The sequence below is a fragment of the Colias croceus genome, chromosome 28, assembly GCF_905220415.1.
Source record: "Colias croceus chromosome 28, ilColCroc2.1".
Classification (NCBI taxonomy): Eukaryota; Metazoa; Arthropoda; class Insecta; order Lepidoptera; family Pieridae; genus Colias; species Colias croceus.
The window spans coordinates 242124-263125 of record NC_059564.1 but is presented as its reverse complement, the minus strand read 5'-3'; the positions used below and the strand labels follow the sequence as shown (position 1 = coordinate 263125).

The window sequence follows — 21002 nt, the reverse complement described above, 5'->3', positions numbered from 1 at the left end:
TCTAACGTAATAACCACTACACTTACTACTTTTGTAGAAAAGGTTAAATATTTTTTCTCTACGTCACATATTTTGGACAGTTATTTTTATTCGAAATAACAAAGTTAGTTTTATTAAAAATTCCGCAACTCAAAGAGACGTTATGAGTTTTCACGATTCTATTTGTTTTATAAAAACAACCAAATGAAAATAAATTTTTGTCATTCCAAAACCGTTGAACTAGATTTTTAGTTTATCCACAATACGATAAAATAGTCCTTCTATATAATATTACTACATTTTCGCCTGCGGCTTCGCTCGTATCTATACATAATATAATAAATCTGTAGAAGGGTCAATTCTGTACATAGAAAATATTGAAAAAATAAATACCAGGGGGTGTTACTGGATCGGTACCAAACCCAAATATGTGATTAAAAAAATTTTTGTCGGTCTGTCTGTCTGTCTGTCTGTATGTGAAGGCATCACGTGAAAACTAACGGTTCGATTTCGATGAAACTTGGTATAATTATACCTTATTATCCTGGGCGTAAAATAGGATACTTTTTATCCTGGAAAAATACGTAGAAAAAAAATAATCTTAATTTTTCAGTTTTATCCATAGACGTTGTTCTGTAGAACCGCGAACACACGTTGCGTATTATTATAGGCCGTATTTGGGTCCAATATATATTTATAAGATGTCATTGTCAGAGTTACTCAAAATGAAGAAATAAACCATCCACGCGAAGACCGACATCCGCGCGGACGGAGTCGCGGGCGGAAGCTAGTACACAATATAATCAGTCCAACACTCGATTGAAATTTCATCAAAATTGGTTCATCAATCGTGAATACGCAACAAATAGACTGATAATATAATACTATATGTATACTAAAATAATAAACACCTTGTATAAGAAGTACATAAATGTGTATAAATTGTAACACCTGTATACAAGGTCCGTGATGATATACATTAAGAGACAGACAGACATTCGATAAACACGCAAACGTATTGACGTTGTGTAATTGGAGATATCAAATAGATTTAACAATAAACATATAGACCGAAAGAATATAGGTATTTGTAGTAAAAAAAATCTTTTCCGTAAATTTAAATAAAAGTCAGTAATATAAATAAAATCGCTTCTGCTTCCGCTGCCGCTCTCACCAGCACAATACACACTACATTAGATACTTGAAGCTAGGCTTAAGCCATAATAAATTACTTCTATCATTCGTTAATTGCCAATTTATTAGAAACATACTATTTTTATTATCAAAAATATTACTGCTCTTCCATTTTATTGTTTGTTTGTTACGATGTAACTCCATAACTTCTTAAAAATTCTTTCACCGTTGGATAATTAATACACAAACCCTAAGTTGTGGAGAACCTTTACTTTGAGTCATAAGAAATTTGTAACTGTTTTTACTTTACACTAAAGATGAACAATTTTTCCGAGGTTTTAGAAATTAATGAAATGAAATGAAATGAAAATTGAAATGAAAATTTATTTGTATGAATACTTATAATAATCTCAAACATTATCTTTTCCATTGGAAGAATGGAATAGTGTACGTTTTTATTTTTAGCTAGTTCGATTCCCAGACGTAGTTCCGATACTTAATCAATAAATGCAGATGTTTCTTTAAAAATAAACGAATGTTACATTTGATTTAAATTTTCCATCTCCAGTACATAAAATGCTTTTCGTCAGGAACCTGACAAAAGTTTCCGCCCTGTATATGTACCAGAAGTGAAGCTAGGAACAACGGCTAGTTATAAAATCGCTTCCGCCCCCGCTCCCGCTCGTACCATACCCGCTTCCTCGCGTGTTCGATACCATTATGTGGGCCTTATCAGCACTTCACAATTGTGTCGACAATCACTCGATTGTGTAAGTCTTGGAAATTATTTTAGCTATAACTAGTTGGGGAGCCCGGTTTCACTTTCAACGTAGTTGTACAATGTTGTTACGTGTAAACTATAAATCCAATTTAAACAAAAAATGAACTACTAAATATATTATATAATAAAATTATAGTTTAGAAAAAAAAAACTGCACACACACAAGCATAAACATGTGCCATCTAAATAAGTAATGTCTAAAGTTTATAGAGAGCGCAATGATTTTTTGTTAATTTTTTGGTAGCCATTGGAACTCAAAAAACTGTGTAAGTATATTATTAATTAAATTTTACACAACTTCAAAAATTGCCATCACCACGATAAGACACCTAACACCAAATTAATTCTAAAACATAAAAACGTTAACAGACAAGAATTACTTTCGCAATAATAACATTACACAGAGTGAATAGTTATGGACGAACATGTGTTAATAACATATTCTAGTTAATAGTCGTAAAATACATATCGTACTCTATTATGAAGATGACGATGAAGATGTTTAAAACAGACACTTGATCATTTTAATGTACTTGAGGCCCATTTAATCAAAAGTACGTACGTTTACAACTAAACGATCGAGCAAAAAATATGTGCGTGTACTAGTGTACACACGTAAGAATTGAAACTTCTTAATGATCTTATTAAAAAAAATACTATATGCAACTTTACAGAAATACATCGAATCACACATGGTAGAGATAAGAAAAAGATGTCGCGTAACGGAAAAATGTCACGCGTAACGAAAAAATGTTACACTAAATTTTTTTCCAACCCCGATAAAGAAGTTTTTTCACTTCAAAAATATAGTTTTCAATTTACATTATCAACACCACTCGAAACAGTGAAGGAAAACATGAAACCGTCATGCCGAAGAATAAAAAGTTCGACGACAAGTGAGATTTGCCCGCACTTGACCAGCGTGCTGGATTATCGCCTGAATTAACCCTCATTTAGGAGGGGTGTCCCAGCAGTGGGAACGTATATATAGCTGAATAGTTTGTTTAATTGAACGCGCTAATCTCAGGAACTACGGGGTCCTATTTGAAAAAATATTTCAATTTTCAATCTTAGATAGCCCATTTATCGAGGAAGGCTGGCTGTATAATGTATATCATGACACTAAAACTAACTATACAATAGGAGCGTAATAATGCGCGTAAAACGGTGGGGCACACCGGAAAAGATAGACTTCCTTCGAAGGAATACAATATATACAATCGAGAAAGCTATTTCAGCAAACTTCCATACAAACTACATTCTGTAAATTCAGGTCAACGTCCTGCCAAATAATAAAACAATGTACGAATAATTAAAACAAAAAATCAATTACCATTCACAACATTCTTCCTGCACGATAATTATAATAACATTAATTTTACGACCAACACGTTTACGCTATAAAAATTGTAAGAGCTTTTTGGCGTCATGCGTAATTATTAATTTACGAGTTAATATTCAGTTTCATTTTTTATTATGAGAGTTGGCTTAGCGTACATTTTAACTTTGAAAGAGATTTTACTAAGTAGGTACATATATGTATATTTTTAGCATTGTAGGTAAGTAATAGATAGATTTGCTTTCAGTTTATATATAACTCACATAAAATTTAAAATCCCCTATATCTTCATTTGTATAACATTTTTTTCTAAAGCCGTTTATGCGTTTGATTGATTAAATTCGTAGTTAAAAAGTGTAAAAAAAAGCTATCTTTGACTTTATCAGTAAGTGAAGAACATCCTACACAATTATCTTACACTAAAAATAAACACAAAATAACTTAATTAAAGTTTAAATAGTTTCAACACACCACCCAAAAAACCAGTCCCATTATCGAGGTACCAGGCTAGCATAAGCCATCAGAATGTAGATCCATTCCAGCCGTATCTCAGAAATGTAAATAAGCTCTCGATAAGGGAACGGGACACGCTTGCTTGTTTCTGCTATCCTGGTACTTGAGAGGCTAATTTGCGATTTACTTGAGATTTAACCGTGATTTATTACCGTCAAGTTAATTTTCACAGCCGAGCTACAAGAAACAAAATTAAATTTACATTTCGAGTTTCGAGAGACAATACGGAAGCAGCCACGTGTAAAGGCTTATTTAATTAACGATTAAAAAATGTGTTTTACCAGCTAGTGCAGTCGTTATATTTTTCGTTCTTATGTAGGTATAATTATTTATTTTGACACTCTCTAGTTTAAACTGATTGAGTTTTGAAAAATTTCACTTAATTCATCTGAATAATCTGTGATATCGATTTAAAAAACATTAAAAAAAAAATTAAAGATTTATCTCGCCAATTACTTTTTTAACCTCTCAAGGAGGCTCATTACAGGTTATTTATATTTAAAGTTATTTCCATACATATTTATTACTAGATTTCCGCCCGCGGCTTCGCCCGCATTTGCAAAGGAAAACCCGCATAGTTCCCAAGTTGTAATCCAAGTTACCCTCTATATGTGTGCTAAATTTCATTGTAATCGGTTCAGTAGATTTTACGTGAAAGAGTAACAAACATCCATACATCCATACATCCATACAAACTTTCGCATTTATAATATTAGTAGGATTGACAACAAATATGTGATACAGGGTGATGTAATAATAATCTGCAAAGATCCTTCTAAAAAAAAACGAATTTAAACCTCCAAGCAATTTCGTAGGTACACAAACATTACAAACTATTTTCAAATTTCACGAATTACCCACTATTTCGCAAAAAACGCAGCGATTACTGTCTCTCAGCCGCTGTCAAAGTTCCCAGCTTTTATTATACAAGTGGGCTAGAGCTAAACGGGTCGCTTCTGCTGTTACAGTCTCGAGGGGCACTTCAAATAAGGATTCCGTAGGGCTCCGCTTGACAAAGCCTAGAAAAAAACACCTATCTAGGTTCTGAATGATGCTAATTTTTATGTTTTGAAATGTGGGGAAAATGGAGATCGTTTTATGACGTGTTGATGATTGTAATAGGTTTTTTTGTATAAAATGGTTGATGCTTTTTCACGCAAAATTAACATGCTGAAATATTTTCGATGAAATTTCTAAGAAAATAAAAATAACGAACGACAAAAAATTTCATTTACCTACTTGGATGATGCAAGCATTTCTACTACTTTAATAATTAATTGTCACCAAAAACTGTTCAACAGTTTTAGATAACAAAACATAAAATATCCATCCATCGACCCGTAAAATATCACAGAACACTATTAGCCTATGAAATACGCACTTTAATTAAAATATGTTGAAAAAATCAGCTTTAAAACTTCTTTCACAATGTTGTCATAACATTAAGAAAGTATTTTAGCATAACTTCACACCCCTAACACAAATATAATTATTTGAAAATCGATCTTAACACAATATCAATAAAGTTCACACTTCTATAACTAATGTAGGTACCCTAAATTTGTACCAGGCTTTCTAATTAACCCAAGTTATTCGAACGATTTTGAATCTTATATCAAGGTGATAAAGATGAAATTTGTATGAACAACTTTAAGTGTGTTCTCAAGGGGTGGCAGACGTAAATATTTAATAGCCAGCCGGTAGTTAATTGAAAAGTATAAATATTGAGCCTAGATATTTATGAGAGCTAACTTATATGTGAAGACTAAAAGGGGAGGCATATTTTTACAAATTATATGGGATAACTGGGATTATCTTCTTATATATAAAAATGAATCGCAAAATGTGTTGGTAAGCGCATAACTCGAGAACGGCTGAACCGATTTCGATAATTCTTTTTTAATTATATTCGTTGAAGTACGAGGATGGTTCATATGTAGAGAAAACGTAAATATGTACCACGGGCGAAGCCGGGGCGGACCGCTAGTTTTATTAAAAAAATAGCTTTGAATACGCATGACAATTGGAATTATTATAAACGCGAAACTTTGCGATATTACATTTATTTTCACTAGCTGCTTGATCCATCTTTGCCCGGGTTATAAGAATATAGCCCATTTTTCTCGATACAGAGAATAGTACCTATTTTTTTCTTAAAAATAATTAAAATTGATAAAAAAATAGATATAAAACACCATGTTTTAATACGGCAGCGAGCGAACGGCCGGGCTCAGTGGCGTACTGCCATGACTGTTCACTGTAGTGGGCAAATATAGGCTGCTTATGATGATGATGATGATGAAGATGATGCTTTAAAAGCCATTCATAGTAACTGTTTAGTAATTTGTACCCATAGGTATTAACTTACAAACCCGTGTGTAACCGGGGCAGCTAACTAGTCAACACTGACAGGTGAAATTACGTCATACGATACGTACATTAGCTTGACCACATGTCTCGGTATCGCATTACCGGCTGCACCGGGAATAGTGATGTTTCCTTTGATTTATAGTCGCGTCAATTGAAATGTGGATTACGAAATTTTATAATGAAGAAACATTATAATTCAATACCAAATCAAGATTACTAGAGAAAAGTATTATTTCATGAAAAAACTTAGATCTAGGAACAATAAAATATTTTTTTTTATTAAAAAATACTTAGCCTGGACTCACAAATTTTTTATTACTGGTAGATTACTACTAAAACTTTTTAATAAAATCTATTTTACAAACAAGTTTCTCGTTAACCTACTTAAATAATAATACAAAAAATGATGTACTATTATAATTTATAAACCAAAGAAAATTAGATTCTGGAACGAAATCAATGACTCAACCCACAATGATGGATATCTCTCAATCCGTGTTGTTCGATGAAATATTGTCGCGCCGTACTGTGTGTGACAGAGACGGATTGTCCACACTTTATGACGTTATTGACAATTGTGTTAGGTTTATTTTGATGTCAAATAAAATATTATAGAAAGATTTTCTGTTTGTGTGTCACGATTAAGCACATAAACTTGTAGACCGATTTTGAAAATTCTTTTACTTTTAGAAAGCTGTTTATTTAGCGATTATTTAGCAACCTATTGGATAAGATTTTAGCTATCTATACAATATTAATCAGACGATTTCTTCATTTTTCTTTAGACAGAGGTATAGACTGTCGATCACAAAATCGTATAGAAAATGGTCCATCCTTTAGTTACCACACTACTATTACAAATACACATAAAACGAAATCGTTGCATCGAAAGTATGGTAACCAGCTTACCTAAAGCGCTTATATTTTTAACAAAACACTACCATTACCTACAGGCACAGCTGTTCCACAACAAAATCATATCATACCTAATAATTCATACAAAATAAACACATACCAAAAATAGGTGTAATTTATAAACCAAATAGTAAATTCATCATGTTGAAAGGATCTACTCGATCGCCTGACATCCATCAATAGAGACACAGCACGTGCTGGGGTGTGAGGTGATAGTTATAGCGTGGGAGTAGGTACAATACATTCAAATTCAATATTAGTTAATACAATAATTTATTTCAACTACCTTATTTTATTCTTATTTTTGTATCGTACCTAATCGATAAAATTAATTTTAACTAATCGTGTAAATCGTGAAAAATGGTGAAGATGGATTGATGTATTTTTGTTAGGGGGCGTCCATAAATTACGTGAGATGGGTTTTTAAGTTTTCTATGAGTGAACAGATTTTGATGATACTTGCCAGTGAATAGTGATTTAGCTTATACATTTGCTTGCGGATTCATCCGCAGTTGTTACCGCGCGACACAGCTGGTAATATCATCAAAATAAATAACTAAGAAGACACCTTTCATCTCTATATATATAAAAATGAATCCCTATTTCCCTTGGTCACGGCACTCACGGCATCACGCGTGAACAGCTGGACCGATTTCGATAATTCTTTTTATATAATATTCCTTGAAGTACGAGGATGGTTCTTATGAAAAAAAGCTAATCATGTAGGTACCACGGGAAAAGCCGGGGAGACCGCTATAGTTTCTATAATAAAAATGGCTTAACTAATTTTTCTGTCAATTTAATAATATTTACCAAACCGCGCACACTACCACCACCCAAAACTAAATTTAACCAACATCTGCACTAATTCAACCAAAGACGTTCCTTTACATTTCTATACAACCAAAAACCACCCTTATATTTACGTAATAAGGTACAAAATACCATATAATAATGTCACCTGATGGTAGATAACTTATTTGACGCATGTATTTTTGTTTCTCATTAAATTGGCCGTGCAATGAATTTAGAAATACATTTATATTGTTTTCTTTGTGTTTATTTTTAACCGACTTCGAGGAAAGAGTTGAAATTCTTTCTTTTCATATTTCCTTTTTAGTACAAGTACAATATGCAACAACAAATAAATTAAAAAAAAACTTAATTTTAATAGGTTCAACCGTTTCTATATTTACACAGACAAACAAACAGATTCTATCGTTTAACGTAGGGTAATATTATTATATTTATTAGTAGTCCGTCTATCGAATATGATAACTATTAACTACATACACTAAATATAGATAACAGACTTTTTTATTTATTTATTTAATTTTATTTTATTTTATAAAAAAGTACTAAAACAATAAAAAGAAAACTCTACGCAATTTAAATGAACACAACCAGACAAAGCCAGCTACAACGGCTTGTATTATAAAACAAAAAAACTTAACAAAAGCTCTTCAACTTGAGCACTAAGCTAACGGTGTATGCTAAGTAATGTTAAGTGACGCTAAGTGACACAACATAGCTGTATCTTATAATATTTTTGAGAAAATTTTCTGAATCATTGCACTTTGCACTTTTTTAAATTCCATGGTGTAGTGGTAGGTGTAAGGTGACTAATATGCTAAAGTGGTTTGATTTTTACAGGTGTAAACAATTAGTTGAGTATTGTTTGCTTTGTAGTGTTTAGAATGATATTCATAAGTTTTAATTCTATTATAAAGCTGAAGAATTTGTTTGTTCGAACGCGCTAATATCAGGAACTACTGATCCGATTTGAAAAATTCTGTTTTAGATAGCCCATTTATCAAGGAAGGCAGATATCATCACGTTAAGATCAACAGGAACGGAGCCATGCGGGTGAAACCACGGGGCGCAGCTTGTCTATATATATAAAACTCAAAGGTGACTGATATAGTGATCTATCAACGCACAGCCCAAACCACTGGACGTATCGGGCTGAAATTTGGCATGCAGGTAGATGTTAGGACGTAGGCATCCGCTAAGAAAGGATTTCCCGAAATTCTTGCGGGAACGGGAAAAAACGGGGATGCACGTACAAAGTCGTGGGCGGAAGCTAGTGTAATATAAATGAGAAAATAGCACTGTCTCATATCATGCCTAAACTGATGAATCGTATTGAATAAATTTCGATATAAAGATAGATTTATTTTTACTAGTATTATGTACGCAGTCTCTCTTAAAAAACATTGTGTATTTTGTTATTTGTTACATGTTGTCAGTCTGATAAAATATACCGGCCGAATTGAGAACCTCCTCCTTTTTTAAAGTCGGTTAAAAATAACTTCATTTCGAAAACTAAGGCCACCCACAAACAATCGATTTAGTTTCTTTTACTCCCATCTTCCATCAAAATAAAACGATAAAGTAAACAATACCTTAAAATACGAGCAAATTCAGTCTCCGCTTGTATACTAATTTCATTAAATATTACCATTTATATTAAAGATTGGTCTTTTGTAACCAAGATAGCGTTGATGCAAGTTAAATTGAGTTCTACGACCTTATAAATAGCTAATAATTTGCGATGGCTCTATATATTCTTGCACGTAAATTTTGTATGGTACAAGTTATGAGCGATAGCGATTTATTGAATACTAGTGGTCCGCCCCGGCTTCGCCCGTGGTACATATTTCGCAATAAAAGGTAGCCTATGTCCTTTCTCAGGTATCAAAATATCTCCATACCAAATTTCATGCAAATTGTTTCAGTAGTTTAGGCGTGATTGAGAAACAGACAGTCAGACAGACAGAGTTACTTTCGCATTTATAATATTAGTATGGATTCATAAGTTTTAAATTTCAATGTGTCGGTTATTAATTATTATATTTTTTAGTACAATTTATCACACGCTCGAAACTCTCTTTTATTTATTTAAACGAAGCCTTAACCACCGCTCTACATCAAAGGTTATGTGAAAATGAAACTTATGTAATATCATAAATATAACTAGAAATGACATATAGGTATATATTATCACCTTTGACCGCAAAACCCGATTAGCATCAGGAAATAACTCGCTTAACGACATCGGAAATCTATCTATTGTCAAAACTGTATCATTTTAACGACAATGTAGTCCACTCTATGTAGGCCCCTGCATGATTTTCTGTTGAAAAAAGTAAGAAAAATAGCATAAAATGTTTTGATAATGCAGTGTTTTACAAGTTTTTATTATAACATGACATTATAATGTTACCAGAGTGCAAATCTATTAATTAACTACAATAGCTGAGACAGTAGTAATAAAGTAGTATAGAAGTAGTGAATGACTGTGATACTAAAAAAAATTCGTCAATGTACCTACTTTAGGCTGGATTATTTACCTGGACATTAAAAACGAAAAATACTTAGTTTTTCTATTTAAAAATGACTAAAAATAGTTTAGATTTTGCACTGTTTAAATTTATACATAGTTAGTACACTGCAGATAGAAAAAGTTCCACCGTAAATGATGTCTGCAGCCCCATAAAAATTCATCAAGTATTTAACTTAGGGAGAGGACCGTTGCATACCTACTACTTAGGGTTGCTTACGAAACATCGACTGGGTTGAAACTTGAATCCAAAATCTCCTAGGTGAAATTTTGAGATAAGTTCAGTATTAGAAAATTAAAGAGACCTAGAAGCAGCAAAAATAGAAAGAGATAGATATTGTGGATATTTTACATATGAATAACTGAATTTTTTAACATTTGTAATATTGATCTTGATTTATTTTATTTCGTTTTTATAGATATGTAATACCTACGTCTGATGACAATAATATATATTCAAAGTACCTGTTTCTTTTAGGGCCGATTTTTCAATGCTTGGATAAAACTTATTCGTCGAATAATGTATAAAACTACCATTTTAAAAACGTATTCTAAAGCCCGTATTTGACAGTTTACGTGACATTTTAATATTATTGTGTAATACTTTATTGGACGGATAAGTTTTATCCAAGCATTGAAAAATCGGCCCTTAAAAACATTTTCGTTTTAGTAATGGTTAATCATTACATAGTATAAAACAAAGTTGCTTTCTCTGTCCCTATATACCTATGTATTAAACAAAGCGGCCGAATCCGTGATCCAACGCGATATATAAACAACAAAAGATCGATCTGTACCTAACTCTGAACCAATGAAAATATTCAATAAAAAACATTTCATCACTCCATTCCCTTCAATCGGCACAAAAAATTACATTGATAAATCCCCAAACACTATGAAAACAGAAAAGAAACCCATTAACTCTCTAAAAGCCTCACAAGAGGGTGAAACCGTCGAAATTTTCCTCTGAGGTCAAAACAAGCCGCCATTTGCAACGTGAGTTGGTTAACAACGCTCAAATGAATTCTAAATTGTACCAAATTTCATCCAATTTACTTAAAACTATTGTAAATTTACAACGAAAGTGAACTGGCTGCCTGCAGTTTAGAATGCAACTCTTGTAAATTGGAGGCTCGAGAAATTGTTTTTATATTTTACAAAGAGGCCATTGCAGTTTAAATTCAATAAAAAACCTCTAGATACATAATATAAACTTACTAAATAGGTAAATAAGTATATTTAGATACGTATAAATCGATCAATCGTTTCTTAGGCCAGAAAACTATATCTTCACATCTATTCGAATACAATATAAAAATAAATACGCTAATAACCAATAAATACGCTATGTATCTCTTTCGATTATATTAAAGTGCATATAAAAACCATAACCTCTTCTGCACAGTCGGTTAAACCGAAATCATTCCAACCCTGCACGTTGCGTCAACGTGACGGGGTTGCCAATACAAATACTAAATTTCCGCTTATTTCCACGCTCCTCGAAACTTCCAGGCATTTAAACATAATTATACACGCTCAATATTATTATACGAGTACAAAAACATGTATAAAAAATCTATTTAAACTAATAAAATAGGGGCAAGCGGCTATTATCTGTGCTATATTATAACAAATTGGTAGACAAGTTATTTCATGTTGTATAGTCTGTATCTGTAAGCTGTATAACATCACGCTACGACCAATAAGAGCAGAGCTCGAATGAAAAATAATTCAGTTCTACCAACCAAACTTCACCTGTATAATATTTTATTACTTTTACGAATGATTATCAAACTAATAGGTCAAGATAAATGTTCACCGGCCAATTACCGGTTAAACATGAATTGTGAATTTATAATTACGGAGGGTAACTCGAGATTTTGCTAATTGAATATGTCGGGGGATAAACGGAAACGTGCACTAGGGATGTGCGATTAATTTATCGATTTTTTGTTTAAAATCCACGAATGAATGTGGTATTGTTTTAATTTTCCTATCGAAGGCGCAATTTAAATATTGATTTCTTTCAATTAACTAATACGTTAATACTCAAATCGGAAATAAACTGACCACGTATTCTCATGATTTGCAGATATTTAAACACCACCTTCCTCAATAAATTACGATTTTTTACAGATCTGTGTAGTTTTACTTACTTCATTTTAACAAATAGAATATTTGGCGGATTTAAAACGCGACTGAATCTCATATACGCTGCATAACTCTTTTTTCAGTTACTCACTTTAAAATATCGATTCGATAATACCAAGCACATCACTATAACAGATTTTCGTAAGAAACCCAATGGAACATACATGCTTCAAAGGATTAAACATACTTTGATGTTTTTCTGCAAGGGTGCGTTTTTTGGGTTCGTCTTTGTGTTATTAATTATTAAAATGTTTAATTAGAATGTCTTAAATGGACTTACGAATTAAATATTGCTAATATTTAATCCGTTTTATCCTACTTAGATAGTAATGTTGAATTTTATTCAAGAAACTAGAGTTTGATGATTAGTATGATGATTTCAAAAACATTTTAAAATCTTAAAACGAAAAGTGACAACCCTAGCTTGTTTTTCATTACAGGTTCGATAACACCTGAAGGTGGGTCACACAAAAGGGCCTTATGCCCCAAAAACCAAGCACTCATTACTTTACAATCGCAAGTTGCGTTCAAAACTAGCTTTTTAAAGTGTCGTTTCCCTTATTCTGTGTTTTATGTTGTCTAGGAGGAATTAGGGTTGTCAACGAGAACTTAATAACTTTAACTATACTTTTTAATGACGTATCCTTTAATATTAATCATACTAATATTAAAAATGCGATAGTTTGTGCGGATGGATGAATGTATGTTTGTTGCTGTTTCACGAAAAAACTACTGAATGGATTTGGATGACTTTACAGGAATATAGGTTGTACATCAGAACAACAGATGAGCTATAGAAACACGTTATTACAGTATTCTCGGTAAAAATTTAAATTAGATCGATCTTATGATTTAGACAGTCACATTTTTGAAAACCCGGCTGAAACCGGGGCAATCTGCTAGAATTATTAGTACAGTTCCATATCCCACAAGGGCAGAATCATATCAATAATCTGCTTATAAAACATACCACATTCCTGTTTTCTTTTATGAGACATACCGTCCCCTGCGACGTTACGTGACGAGGAATATAAGTTGGGCATTTTCTGTGATATTGTAACGGGTTTTTTTCAGTTTGAAGTGAACAGAAATTATATAAATTTTGGCTGCCATTTTATGTGTTCGAAAATTTATTGAATAGTTATGGTATGATTATTTTAAATTCCCTAAACCTAGAGATGGGAATCAATAATTTATTGGAATTGCTTAGTTTAGTTATTGAGCCAATATCATAATTAAATAAGATATTTAAAAACATACAGTTTTGGATAATCAGGTTATTTTAAAGAATTTCCAAGTGTCCTTTATAAGTAGTCAGTAGCTATTTTTTTTTTTTTTTTTATGAAATTAGAAGGCAAACGAGCAGACGCCTTGCCTGATGGTAAGCTAAGTGCGCCGCCCATAGACTACCGCAACTGATGTTACGGGTGTTGCCTACTAGAAGAGGGAAATGGACAAGATATAGGGTAGAATAGGATATGCCATCGGTGGATTAGGGAATAGCGTAGTTTAATGGCCTTTCAGGTAGCTGTAAGCTCTTTTTTGAAGGTGTCCATATTGAAGCTGTTCGGGAATACAGATTTTGGCAGTTTATTCCATAGTAAAGCAGTACGCGGGAGAAAGTTGCGCATAAAGCGCACGGTTGTACTTCGCCAACCATCCAGATGGTGTGGGTGGTAGAGGTTTTTGTGACGAGATGTGCGGTGGTGAAATTGTGCTGCAGGAATAAGCTAATGAAATATGGTGCAAAATTTAAAGTTTCTAATTATAATAGGTAATTTGGACTGTCCGTCGATATATCCTCACTCGCTATTATATCGATAATTTCCCTTTTAAAATATTTTGATGACAAAATAAGTGCGGGCAAAGCCACGTGCGGAAACCTAGCATACAATAAGTCCCTATAACTTATAAAACTAAGTTGTACATCAAAATTCAATCAAGTAATCAGAGTAAAAGCTAAGCCCGCAATAAAAAGCTTATGTATTCCGTCTCGCTCTAACGCGTGGGTGCGTACCGTAAGCGAGAGACGGCTGTTATAACAAAGTTGCCAACTTTGTAGGGTAATTACAATATTGTAGGAACAAGTGATAACTGCGTTAAAAACAACCGACTTCAAACTTGCACTTGCAAAATTTACAAATACCTACAGACAAAAATGCTCATAAAATAAAAACTACTAGGCCTATCCGAATAAAATTTTTATGGGACCAATTCGACACCATCCCGCATCGAACAAAAAAAGAATCACGTAAATCGGTTCAGAAACCTCGGAGTAATCGGTGTACATACATAAAAAAAAAAAAAACATACCGGCCGAATTGATAACCTCCTCCTTTTTTTGAAGTCGGTTAATAAATACGTTTTCATATATGAGTATATGTTGTGTAAATATAAGATGACTTAAGAAACAATACAGCTAAATAATTAAGATTATAAAGAATATTTATAATCTTAATTTAGCTGTATTTTTAAATTAGTAATGTATTGTCTGTCTGCATGTCCGGGCTAAACTCAAAAAGTACTGCATGGATTTAGTTCAAATTTCGCATGAATATTACTAACAGGTTGGGTCAACATATAGGCTTACCATCACGCTTAGACCGATAAGAGCAGAGCAATGCGGATAAATACGCGGGGCACAGCTAGTGTAATAATTAATATCCGAAATTATGGTCACAAGTCACAACTTATACAACATACAACACAAGCAAACCCGCATGCAGGTAACTAGTTTCACAAAAAAATATAGACACACAGACAGACCGTTCACATGTAAATACTAAATACTTGCGGGAAATCCAAGTCGATATATTTATCATTTAGTACTTATAACTCATGCACGCGATGTCACTATCCAACCTTAGTGCTAATATCATAAAACCTAAAGGATTACATTACTATTTGATATGAATAAAAAATAAATATAATATTAAAAACATGCTTTATTAAGATAAACGTATAAAATTATTGTATTCCATCGATCCTTGATAAGAGCAACACATTATTATTATTTACTAGCGGTCCGCCCCGGCTTCGCCCGTGGTACATGTTTAAGTTTTCTCTACATAAGAACCATCCTCATACTTCAAGGAATATTAAAAAAAAGAATTAACGAAATCGGTTCAGCCGTTCTCGAGTTATGCGCTTACCAACACATTTTGCGATTCATTTAGATTTTCTATTGTGTCTGGGGTTCCGGGGCCTGAGTTATTAAACAGTATAAATTTTATCTTTCCAATTTAAGTTTAAAAGACCGATAGGTACTAGCTAATCATTCTACAATAATAATAACTCAATTTTTTTAACTCTACGTTACACATTTATTTTGCTACAATTATCAAAAACCACCATTTCCCAAAATTCCGCTGCCGTATAAAACACGAGTAAAACCGGGTGTTACGTCAAAGCTCGCAATAGTCGAAGCTTATCTGACAAGCTTTCTAAAGTTCACTTGCCCACGTACTATAGGGACTGTATACATCTGGCCTAATTCACTTATATACTACAAATTTTGCGAATATATGCGAAATTTGATGAAGATAGAGGAGGAGGATGTAGGAATGTGTTCGTTACTCTTTCACGAAAAAACAACTCAACGGATTTTGATGTTACTTGGCAAAGATGTAGCTTATGTGCCAGAATAATACATGAGCTTTAAACTGTAGCTGTATTTTTGCCAATAATTCATGCAACTTGCGAAAAGCGTCAACTGAAAATGCGACTTACTCTATATATAATAGAATGTCCTATTTCAATTATTTTTTGACAAAATGAAAGATGATCAATCAAATAGAAGATGATTAATTTCAAAATCTATACTCTAAAATGCAGTTCCATTATAGCTTATCAATTCATTCGAGTAAATTCAGCAGTTTAACATATTACCTATAAGCAGACCGTAGAACTAAATAAACATCATCAAAGCTAGAACTAAATATACACACGTGACATCAATGAAACCGCACTTCAGCATAATAACCTAGAACCTTAGAAGGCTACATCTCGGTTATGAATAAATATCATGTTTTAACACGTTAGCTGCGAAACAGGGCTTGAAACACCCTGTCCGTGTCTCGTCGTTATAGCGGTAGGAAAAAACTTAAACTTCTCTGTCGTGCGGGAGGCATAACTTCCATCTGGTTCAGTGTAGGAAAGTGATATCTATATATCTGAGATGTGCTATTGATTCCCAGTTCAATGGTATACCGACCTTAATACCGGGTTTCTTAGACCTCGTGCCGCACTGAACAAATAAAAATTCTAACACAGTGCGGAACGAGGTTGCGAACACCTCGTACCACCACGCACCTTGTACCGCACCCTAAGCTAGCTTCACGCGGTTAGTGTTGTGCAACGCATTCGAGACTATTTGTGGAACAACTTATTGAAGCTTTTACAAAAAAGGACTTGAATGTGGATACAGGTAATTTTCAAACATCCTAACTACTCGTTATAATAAATATCGTTCATAGAAACGTGAATGTGACATGTTGAGTAACTTTCTTCAAATAGGTTGATAATCATGATTACTATTAGTGTGTTTGTTCATTGAATCAACTAGCGGCAAATCCAAAACACCCGGCAATCGGTGTATGGCTCATCAAAATTTAACTCTTGCCCAAGTCAATAAGCCAACAAACAAGGCACATCATCTCTTAAAGGGATCAAAGAAGAGTAGATGTGTAGGATGTTACGAAAAACTCCGCACCTTCTTAACAAGTCGTGAGGCCGAAAAAGGTAAAGAAAATTCTCACAGAATGCACTGGTTGCAAACAATATTATTGTTTGGCCTGTTTTAATGAAAAACATCCATAAGTTTGATAAATAAATACAATTAAATAAAATCGATATTTCTTTTCCCATCACTAAATTATATGAAAAACTGCTATTGTTCAGTGCGGTATGGGGTACATCAGACCCCACATTTTATTTTACCCCTAGAATCTAAACTAACTAATCTAACCACGGGCGACGGTAGATTTAGGTTAATGAACTCATTGTTAATAATAATCACGACAAAAGCCGCACACTTTGTCTTATTTGGCGCCAAAAAAACGATTTTGGTCTCCTACGGGCGGTGGGGTTTAATATGCCTCGTGCCGCCACAATCTCTGGTATAGGACAAGGTTTAAAACGACCCGTAACGCAGTAATGGAAAGTACAGATATTTATGTGCCGCAGTGAACGTGTTAATACTTATAATATTATTGCCATAATACAGACCTATCTTTAACAAATTAATTTAATCGCTCGCTTCGTTGATAAAAATTTCATGTTTTCTATATGAATGCGTGCATTGAAAACATTGATAAAATCTTCATTTTTACCAACAATTTTCTAAGAAGCATCTTTGTAAAATAGGTAACTATGTCATAAGTATTAAATTTAAAAAAAACTTACGTAGCATGTTTTACAACATAACTTATGCCATGAAATAATCATAAATCATCGTACCTACGTAGTACATGAGAATGCTTAAAAAAATGCTCACAGATAGAGAATCTTTTTCGTCCCTCGAGATTTCAAATACTTTTTATAATTTCCGCACGAAGCCATACCAAAGGATGCGAGGTATTTAACTAACTACGAGTACATATGCTATGTAGGTATGTATGTATATTTCTTTCGCAGGCTCTGTAGGCTGTAGCGGAAACGGCTTCATGGATTTAAACTTGAGAGGTGTCATTAGATTATTTTTAAATGCAAGACGCCTGGTTTATACGAATAAAATATGTTTATTTTAGCAATCAGGAGATTTTTTTAATAAGCACGTTATTTGTTGATGATGAAGTCTACTGTTTCACATTCATGCCATGTTCTGTCGTATATCACTTACCTTTTATACCTACATATTGTTTTAGTGTCGTTAGAGATAATTTTAGTACATAAACTGTCTTAAAATACAACATATAATTAACATTTTCTTTACACTTACACAGTACACACGTTACGTCTTTCAATCCGTGCGTATCTTCACCACTACTACCCGTGCGACTATACCCATATAGATGTATCTAGTCCCCACTCCCACATATAATGCACTTTTGTTTCTGCATTCCCGTTGACGTTTTATTCCTCTATTATCTTTAGAGTTGTTTTAACGAGTGCAAAGATATGTTTATTTTAACGTATTTTTATGTGACATCGTTTAGTACTTTTACCGCGGTGGTCTGCGTGTAGATTCCATTTTACAACTACGTAAAAATGGTTTATAATTTACATATTTATTCGTGGGAATCGAATTTTCGTCTCCATTTAGTGGATAACTGCACCAGAGTATTGCAATAGTAATATTTTAAGCTTGCTTCTTGAATAAAATAATATTTTTATAGTCCTGTCTAAATCTTTTATTCTCTTGTCGCGGTGTTTGAAAACTCCTCTGAAATGGCTTGATCCTTAGGCTTGATCCTTGAAATTTTTTGTGCATATCGCGTAGATAGATCTGAGCATCGGATATCTATTTCTCATACCACTAATCAATAAGAGTAAGGCAGAACAACGTTTGCCGGGACAGCTAGTTATAAACCAAAAATAATTTAATACTAATTTTATTTAATAAGTTTAGCCGCGACCTCATTCGACGTATGAAATAAATTATTGGCAAAATAACAAACCGATATTCCCACAAGGCTTCTAATATATACGATAAGTAATTTTAATAATTTTCCCGGCTTCCAAGAATAAAGTTTTTTCTGGTAAAGAAACCTCTACAATATATCATGTTCCACAGCCTATAAGGTTTTTGCGGGTAAAAAACTTGATATGTCAACACTTCCGAAGTATTTTATTATCCTGATTTTTTATTGGAAAATATTTATTCGTAATTTATTTTTAAATAAAAACGTGTAATATATCAGAATAGGTAGAACGAACGAACGTGGCTGAAAACCTACGTAATTTGATGTAGATAGTGGGTAGGTACATAGAAAACCAAATTAATTTTATAAATTTCTTTGCTATAGGTAACTAGGTAGATAGGTATGTAATTAATTAAAGACTAGCTATGCGTCCCGACTTCGCCTAAGTTACCCTGTCGAAGATTGGTCGTACGGCCGCGGCGTACCAACTCACTTTGCTGAAGATCATCACATGAATAAATGCGAAGTTTACAACCATAATATAAAGAACATACAGACAAACATTATTTTATATATAGATACTTAATTCCTTTTCTTATTAATTCTTCAGTTTTAACATCTACGATTAAAAACTGGTTTGATTATAAATAAAACGGGAACAGAAAAGTTGTAGTAGGTATGTGTAATAGCGATAATCGCTACAGATAAATAATACCTACCTTTTACAGCCTTTTACGATTTGTTCGCGTTATTTTCTTACAAATCTATTGCTGTGTTACATTTGGCCAAAACCTACTGAAAAAGAAACGAAACATTTAATTGATGACGAAAAATAAATAAACCATCGAAAAATCCGCGTAATAATAATATAATAATTAATTAATTAATATTTAAAATGCGCTACGGGCATTTTTTCAAACATCAGAATTTCCTACAAGAAACACAGTGCTCAAAAATTAAAAATACATTCCTATAGGAAAAGCTTAACGTAAACTATGCAATAAATAAAATCCGTAATTAACTCAGTTTACTACCAAAAACAGTGGTTTTAGCTCTCGCCCGTAACAACATAGAAAAAGCTATTTATGCCTTTCGTAAAATTTATTACAATATATAAATCACATGAAGTCATCATGAAGTCGTAAATTGTGTAATCCATGTTTAATCCGATAAGCTATTTTAAATATCGAATGTAAAGATAATAATAATTTTACAGTGCGCTTAATTAAAGTAGGTATAATATATATATTTGTAAATATGTGTCGGTGCCGCTTAGATCAATGTTTTTCTCCTCCTCCAGTGTTACTTATCGTTATTTAAGGTAAATGCACAGCGATCAATATATTATGGGCTTTATTTATAAGAAAGGAGCTCACCTTGGGTATGGGTAAACAAATTGATACAGGCCAGTAAAAAAATCCAGTTTCCGACACCAAAACGGCACATTTCTGTCCGGCTCATCTTGAAACACACATACAAAACACTTCACTACAAGTTTTAATTCATAATTATCACATTTTCACATAAAAACACGATATTTTCGTGAAACTGATATCAAGCGACGCAGTGCTACTTCGACACTATACAATCCGCCATTTTCGTTGGGTTAGCACTGGTACGTTCGGAAATCCAACACGAACTCAATATTAAAAGGTCAACGTCCGTGACAATCGTATTACACACTAATGCGAAGTGAGCTCATTGAGTGTTTGAACTGAAGTGAGGATCAAATTAAACTCTTTTGTCTATGATGATGCTATGTGGCATAGACAAAGTTTCGCTGCGTATTGATTTAATTTAACATTAGCTTCATTTTATTTATTTATACTAACTTTAATTAACCATAGTTTAAAAATAATTATAAGCTTTCAATCTGAGCTTTCAATAAATAATTTA

General features: G+C 33.0%; 1 protein-coding gene across 1 annotated transcript in view; it reads right to left on the bottom strand.

Annotated features, from left to right (window-relative positions):
* The window catches only part of LOC123703987 (neogenin), a 94037-nt gene extending 73233 nt beyond the window's left edge, over positions 1-20804 (bottom strand). Inside the window, exon 1 of the mRNA XM_045652214.1 lies at positions 20483-20804. Within this exon, the coding sequence (XP_045508170.1) occupies positions 20483-20567 (85 nt within the window). The 5' untranslated portion in view covers positions 20568-20804. The remainder of the gene's footprint in view (positions 1-20482) is intronic.
* Positions 20805-21002: the final 198 nt, after the last annotated feature.